The sequence below is a fragment of the Vitis vinifera genome, chromosome 3, assembly GCF_030704535.1.
Source record: "Vitis vinifera cultivar Pinot Noir 40024 chromosome 3, ASM3070453v1".
In the NCBI taxonomy this organism is placed as follows: Eukaryota; Viridiplantae; Streptophyta; class Magnoliopsida; order Vitales; family Vitaceae; genus Vitis; species Vitis vinifera.
This window is the reverse complement of record NC_081807.1, coordinates 11,237,501-11,245,863: the sequence shown is the minus strand read 5'-3', so window position 1 is coordinate 11,245,863 and position 8,363 is coordinate 11,237,501. Positions and strand designations below refer to the sequence as shown.

At 33.9% G+C, this 8,363-nt stretch overlaps 1 protein-coding gene across 1 annotated transcript; it reads right to left on the bottom strand.

Moving 5' to 3' along the window:
• Positions 1-2,823: 2,823 nt before the first annotated feature.
• On the bottom strand, positions 2,824-4,839 carry LOC100243232 (L-type lectin-domain containing receptor kinase IX.1). Its single transcript, XM_019218860.1, has 3 exons — positions 4,308-4,839; positions 3,952-4,142; positions 2,824-3,894 (listed from the first exon to the last, which is right to left on the bottom strand). Exons 1-3 carry the CDS (start codon positions 4,837-4,839, stop codon positions 2,824-2,826), a joined length of 1,794 nt encoding a protein of 597 aa, XP_019074405.1.
• Positions 4,840-8,363: the final 3,524 nt, after the last annotated feature.

The following is an 8,363-nucleotide window of genomic DNA, read 5'->3' as shown; positions in this document are numbered from 1 at the left end:
ATCAAATCTAATCCAAAGAAGATGTTGAATATGTAGTAGTAGTCATAAATCTCTCCTACTCAATGATCTTTCACCTAATCTCTCCTTTCATGGAACTTGGCACAAGAGAAGGGTGAGTTTCTCTCTCTATCTCTCTCTCTCTCTCTCTTGAGAAAGAGAGAGAGAGAGAAAGTGACTAGGGTTTCTCTCACTCTTTAGAAGATGAATGTCAAAATGCCAAAAGATTGAACCTTAAACCCCTAAAGGGGTTTATATAAGGTTCCCTATGGGTTTAAGTGACTTGAGGCAAAAGTAGGCTTGGTCCACCTAATTAACCCACTTAAGTCCTAATTAATTAATTAGTCCTATTACGTTCCAATTAATTAATTTGTCTAATCCAAAGAGGCCATTCATACAATTTAGTGCAACCTTACGGTTTTACCAAAACACCATTATGTACACTTATGAACTACAACCAAATCCTTCAACTAAATGTGATACCATGAACTAGGAGATTGAACGGGGCCCATTAGGACCCAAAGGAAAATACTGGTTTTCTCATAATTCAATTATGAAGTTAACTCAACACAACGCTAAAGAGAGTTAACTACGATCCAATATCTTATGACCTACTATCCATTATATACAAACTCCTCAAAATTGGTGTTTTTGATTTGATGAGGTAAGTGCTATTATCCTTTGAAAATCACTTCTCTAATCCCTGAGTTACAAATCCTCCTATCATGTGTTTAATTGACATACTCTAGTTTATAAAGAGCATATGCCAAATTTCACTTAAAGAATTACCGTGACCATAGATTTCATGATTACATGTCCTTGGGATCACCTAAAGGGACATGTTGTCTCAATTCCATGAGAAATCAAGATGCCTCTTTTGAGAACTAAATCTATTAATCGACGATAAACTACTTATCATTTTGTAAGGAACCTATGACTTAATTGTATCTTCTATGCACACTCATCAAGTCATGTATAATGGAAGTAATATAGGCTGAATGCTTAAATCAAAGTCAAAACAAAAGGCAGATAAAAAGTAGAAAGTCAAATCTAACTTTGTTACATTATGTCATAAATTTAAGGGCTTTATCCTAACAAACTTCTACTAACCATAAAAGTAGACTAGATATTACAAAAAGAATTTACTCCAAAATCACATCACCTCTTTTAGCTATCTCATAAACAAGGTAGTAATTCCTCTCTATGTATTTTCTCTTCTAATAGCAACTTAGTTCTTTAGATTGTGCCACTATCCCACTATTATCACAAAATAGGATCATGGACTATACAACAAGGGAACAACAGTTCCATTAAGGAAAATCTTAAGCTCAATGTCTTTCTTTGTTGCTTCAAATGATTTGGCCCATCAATTGAAGGAATGGAATGTGGCAACTTATGGAGGTGTTCTGGTTCACTTCATAGTTGCTTTTTTATAAAAGAAAAAAAAAATTCTCCTTGATTTAGTCCTTTTTAAATTAATTATATTGCATAGTTGATTAATAAGACGAATTATGAAGTGATTGCTATATGTGATGGGTTAAAGATGAGAAGTTTGACATCGACTACCTCACTATTGCGGGGTCCAAGTAGAAAAATTCCTCAAGAAAGGCACGAGTAAGAAAGGATACCAAGATAAGATGTCACTTACATCACATGAAAGTCATAAAAGAAAATTCTATTCACATTTTAATTCTTGATTGTAAAAAAATAGTAAACCTGGTGCTTAATATCTTAAGAACTCAATTTAAATGATAATATACTAAACTCATAGCTGGTTGTACTAATGCAAATTTTCATATAACAAATTCATTGTTTTTTTCTTTAATTCTAAATAGAACTTAAAACTAAATAGTGTTAAATAATGTTAATAGAGTTAAATATTAAATTATATATTTTAATTATATTTTATTTCTATTAAACATTAAAAAAGTAAAGAAAAACCAACATATTATTTTTTCTATTTATATAAGATCAAAATATTTATTTTTTCTATTGAACAAAAAAATTATAATAAGTTAAAAAAATAGATAACCTAAATTTTGAAAGTAATGCTTTCAGTAAAAAAACTAAGATTTTATTGAAAAAATCTTAATAAAATAATGGAATTTCTCGGTAAAATTTAAATTTTGCTAAAAATAAACTATATTTAATTAATGAATACGTGATAATTAAGATTTTATAATAAACATAATTGGTCAATTTTCTAAGCTGTGTTTAATTTTTTATTATTATTATTTTAACTTTTAATTAACAAAGATTGTCTGATCATCTGAATGATCCTGAGGCCTCCACAAGCATTAAGTCTTGGACTCAGGCGACTTGCAGCTAGATGGTGCCATGACACGTGCAGTCTCTTCAATTGGTTTTGACTTTACAAAGGAGAATGTCAAAAAAGTTGGAGCTCATCTTGCATGGAAATACTTTCAATAGTAAATTAAACAGCAAATACATAACAAACTGAATCCAGTAAAGTAATTAAGCACTAAATACTTAACAAATTGAAACTAGACAAACTTATGAAGAACATAGTTTGCGTACAGCACGGATGGGGAAGTAGAAGAAGAAAACGCGAACTTAGGCCAAGTTGGGAACGCTAGCTGAAATAGAGAATGAGAATCAGAAATAAATACTGTTGATACTCATTCATGTGTGTTTGGTGTGTTTTTTTGTAGAAGGAGAATAGGAATCGAAAATTGATTGTTATGGAAATCAAATCTCATTCTCACTGGGATGGGATTGTGATTCACCCACATTCCCGTTCTCTTTCCATTCCTATTCCTAAAAACCAAACAGTCCTGAGTTTGTTTCCATAGAAAATCCTGAAAGCTAGGATTGGCTTCTCTCAGAAGTGGTAGCAGTATAGGATGTTTGAAGTGATGAAATGGCAGAATTATTTTCTGGAGGAGCATAATACATTGGCACAGGCATCTTTGAAGGGAGAGCAGGCAATGAGGCTTCAGAATTAAGGACATTAATTGCTTGCCTTATTGAGGGACGAAGACTGCAGTCTGGGTGAGCACACCAAAGCCCAACAACCATCAGGCGTGCCATTTGTTCCTCATCAAAATCTGCAGATAGTCTTGGGTCAGCTGCTTCAGGAAGCTTTCCTACTCCATAAAGGTCCCAAACCCACTCCACCAATCTGATCTGATCTTCTTGGGCATTTGGTTCTACACATCTTCTTCCACTGCAAATTTCCAAAGCAACAACTCCGAAACTGTAGACATCCAATTCCTTGCTAGCCTTGCCCGTCAAGATATATTCAGGAGCCATATACCCCACTGTCCCTGCCAAAACTGTGGTTTTTGACCCTTTCCCATGATCAACAAGCCTGGCTAGCCCGAAATCACCAAGCTTCGCATTGAATTCCGCATCCAGCATAACATTACTGGATTTTACATCTCTATGCACAACACATTGTTCCCATTCTTCGTGCAGGTAGAGCAACACCGAGGCCAACCCAGTAGCAATTTTGTATCTCATTGCCCATGTCAACAAGATTTTGCCTTGAAACAAACAAGAAGCCAAACTACCATTAGGCATGAACTCGTAAACCAATAGAAGCTCTCTTTTCTTATGGCACCAGCCCAACAGCTGCAGAAGATTCCAATGTCTCAACCTACTGATGATCTTTACTTCAGATTCATACTCCTTTATCCCTTGGTCGGACCCTTTTGATACCCTTTTAACGGCAATGTAGGAGCTTAGATTCCTCGAGAAACCTTTATAGACCCCACCAAACCCTCCCTCTCCAACCTTCTCTCCCTCTGCAAAGTTATTTGTGGCAAGAACCAACTCATGGTACATAAACTTCCGAGGCCCAGTACCCTTTTCAAGGTCGTCATCCATGGACAGGTCAAAATCAGGATTATCTTCTCCTTTCTCACTTACCTTTTTCTTCCACAAGCAAAAGCAGACCAATCCCAACCCAGCCACCAGGGCAAAAGCGCCAACACTCAATCCCACCACTAGTCCTGTCTTCTTTTCTTCGTTTTCCTCTGCACTATCAGAGATTTGTAAAGCCGAACTGAAATTCCATGAGTGAATGATGTTTATCTCGGAAAAATCTCCTGTTGCACTTGAGAAGCCAATAGTAACGAATTCAGGCAAATAATCGCTCAGATCAACTTTGTAATAGAGGCTTTGTAGAGTGGTTTTATTATACAAATAATCAGAGCCAAATATAACACTCATATTTTGAGAACTAGCAGTATAGCTGATGGAAACATATTTTATTTTTCCATCCTTAATAATACTCAACCATGTCACGTTTTTCACAGATTTCATGGAGTTAATATCGATACGAACATGATCGGGTTTTGGATCCCAAGCATTTGGAAAAGTATCAAAAGCCACTGCAAAAAAGTGTTTTGCTGTTGAGTTCAGCGTCTGGTTGTTAGACACAAGACCCAGGCCGCTGGCTCCTGTCACATCTGAAGGCAGTTGGGTACTGTTTGGAGCAAGAAAGAATGCGAGTCCATCACCATAAGAAGAGTTTCTTTGAGAATCAATTTCAAAGGAGAAATTGGTAGTGAAATCAGCCATTCTTCCGGAGGCCTTATCCCAGAGTTGAAACGGCTTATAGTATGTAGCTCGAACCCAACTATCATTCATCTTTTTGTCCTCCTGGTTGCTGGTGAGTTGGATGACTTTATCAGCAGAATAAGAAGCATGCCCCTCAAAAATAATTTCATGATCATTCGGATCAAAATTGCCCAAATTGAAGGATAATGAATTCCCAGAATGGACCATTAGAGACGAGAAAAAGGAGATCATGAAGATATGGAGGAAAGGAAGTGTATAGGAATGGAGTTGGGCAATACCAGCGTTGCAGGCAGCCATGGTTGGAAGGGTTACCGAGTTTGGAAGCTGTAAATGGATAAATAAGAGGCTTGCAAAGTCGCCTTTTAAAGCATGAATCAAAAGTGACTTTGAAATTGCCATGTGGACACACTCTCCGCTTGGATTAGGGATATGCAATATTGAAAGATCTTTTGCCTTTGGGAGATTCTGTTGGCCATAAAACGGAAAGTTACAAATTACTTTAAATAGTATATGAATTCAACCTGTCCATTTTGCGGAAATTTTGTGCTCCAAACCCCATTGTCTATTCACATGAAATATTATAGTAAAATGAAAATTGCGGCGTCATGGCCTACCCTCCAAAGCACAGGAAGTGTTACTTGAAATTGCTAGGGAAGACATGAGGCAACTTCGGCACACGTGACCCATCTCCACCCATTTTCTATTATCCAAAAACAAATTTAAATCAGATTTGAGTCAAACAGGTCCCTCAAGTACCTCACTCCACCACATAATTTTTTCTTTTTAATTTTTTAATTTATAATTATTTTAAATTAATTTAATTTATTAATAAATTAATATTGTACATTCTTAAAATTTATTTTTATGAATAAAATTATTTTATATATAAAAAAAATCATTTAAAATAATTGTATAATGAATTCTACATAAAAGCTTATGGTCAACCCAACCGTCATTGTGAAAGGAAACCTATAAGCAATGAAAATAAAAGTGAGTCTTTCAAGCCCCTTGTATCTCTTACACATTGGATGAGTGGGCGAACTGTGAATATTCAAAGTTGGAGGCGTTGATTGACAAGTTATACTCAACTTCAAAAGCTTACAACGTGTTGCATGAAAAGCTTATCCCAAACTAACTTTTCTGTAAATTCTATCATGACGGATTGATAAGGAAGCTGCCTAAGTGGGAAATAAAGATGATTAATGGACAACGTAATCTTCGACAGGAAATAATATACTAGGCTTCAGAAAAAAATTTGGTCGAAAAGATTAATTGAAAATTGTGGTCAACCCCTACTAGTAAGGGCATACTTTAGATGTCCATAATAAAGCATATTCAAACCAAAATGGAGGCACAACTAGGGATGTAATGCTCACTCAAAGTCAGTTGTCTAACCAAACCATATGATCTAGTTGTTACTGATAAGCCATATTCATACCCTATTATAATGTCGTCTGGCACTCCAAGATTGAGAAGTATTAAGCTAACCTAGGCTACTGCAAAAAATCCATAAGAACACTCCCTGATGATAATGGCCAATTAAGGATTGGAAAGGAATGCCTATCTTGATCAACCATTCTATTCTCTTTTTGGAGTAGGATATGGGTCTCATCCGATCACTTGGTGAAATGATCAAATTACTTTTCTTGGAACTAAAAGGACTGTCTATCTCAGTGAAACATCAGAATTGAAACTACAAAGTCCTTTCCTGCCAAAACAAAACAAATAAGATGGAATGAACCATAGAAATTGACTAATAAATATCTAAAAACAAATATCTAATAACAAAAAATTATAGATTACACACAAGATTCACAAAAGGTTAAGGAAACCCTTTCTTGATGGTATGAGCTTATAGCAGTGTGAGCTACGTATAAAATGCATAAAGATTACACACAAGATTCACAATAATAAGTTCTGGACATTTTTTTTTGTCACATTAGTTTAGTTTTCTTCTTTAGAAGTAAATATACTATTTTTTATTTACCTTTCTTTCTAGTAGATGTATTAAACCTTAAGCAATATGTCAAAAAGGAAACTATAAGCTTAACCCTAAACAATATGTTGTACAACATGTTTTTAATATTTTTAAATATGTTTTAAAAATAATTTTTATATTTAGTATTTTATTTTTAATCATTCTACATATTTTTATAATTATTTTTTAAAATAGTCTTTAAAAAACAAATGTGAACAATAAAAAATTAATAATTAAAAGATGTTATTTAAAAAAGCCAACTAAACACCCAATTTAAATAGAAACTAGTTTTTGATTATTAAATGTGTTTTTCTAGTTTTTTGTTCTGAAAAAAAAAAAAACTGTTTTTGAAAACGGTTTTCCACCATAACCTAAATTATTAAAGCCTTAGATTTTTCTTCTTCTAGTGTTGCTAGGATCTTTCTTTTGAATGAAAGAGGATTTAGCATTCCAAAGTCATTATTATATACAAACACAATTATGCATGCATGATATAAACAACATTTATATGATGTGACCACATTTTTAACCTTTTAAGCTGGTGCAAGTACTCACGAACTCTGTCAGTCAACTACCATGGCAACTGAGGTCTTCCCCATCTTTTATATTCAAAATTTATTATAACATATTTCAACAACATCTAATTGTAGAAGAGCCTCATCTATGACATATTTGTGGATCTATTATTCTCTATATATTTTCAAATAGTATACATAAGTATATGATAACTCGTAGGCTGATTCTTCCCATGTAATTAAGCAAAAATTTGTAAACAAACTTAAATAATATTACAACTACTAAAGTTGATAGTGATTGGTTATATTTGAACACAGATCATAGGGCATATATTGTATAGAAGTTCCCATTTGACTCTTACCTTCTATGGTTGTTCTAATCCGGGACTTTTCTATATTCTTTGAACTCAATAGTGCAACAACCATGGAAACACTTGGAATTGGTAAGAAACTGCAATTTGGTGAAGTGAATTATCATTCTCAAAATAAAATGAATTAACAATGCTTTCAAATAAATAACTAACAAATGAAACTTCAACAAAACATATACATTCTAAACTAACATGTGTTGAGATATTAGGAATGCTTTCCTTATATCATTCTTTCCTTATATCATTTAGTGTTGAGATATTAGGAATGTTTAGATATTAGGAAAGTTGAGATATTATGAATATTGAGATATTAGGAAAGTTGATATATTAAGATATTAGTTGTTATTTCCTTATATCATTATTTTCTTGTATCATTCTTTCCCATTCTTAGAATGGTGATTACCCTCTATATATACTCTGTACATGAACGAATAAATGTATGAATGAAAAAATTACCATTTATCAATTTGAAGATGGTATCAGAGCCATGGAACTGAAATCCTGGATATTTTGTCACTATGGTAGTCTGACAGCGATCAACCATCCTAAGACAAGCCATAATATTGATAAGTCAACCTTCAAATGCACTCACTGCAATAAGACTGGTCCCACCAGTCTGGATATCCCACAATTTCAAAGCAACAACTCTTGGTATGACCAGGAAAACAATGAGGAACCGAGGGTTTGAACCATGGACCTTTAGATCATGTTTAGGCTATCAACACTTTGTTATTAATGATAATAATCGTGATCAACGGAAGAAGGATTCCAAGAAAACCTCGACTGCAACTGTTGCCGAAATAACAACAGAGGCTAATGTTGCTGAGAAAGCCTCTGCATTGGTAGCTGCTACTAATCATGGTGGTAAGTTTTTAAATACTTTTGCACCTGTTATTAATAGTGCATGGATAATTGATTCTAGTGCTACAGATCATATAACTTTTGATTCTAGACAGG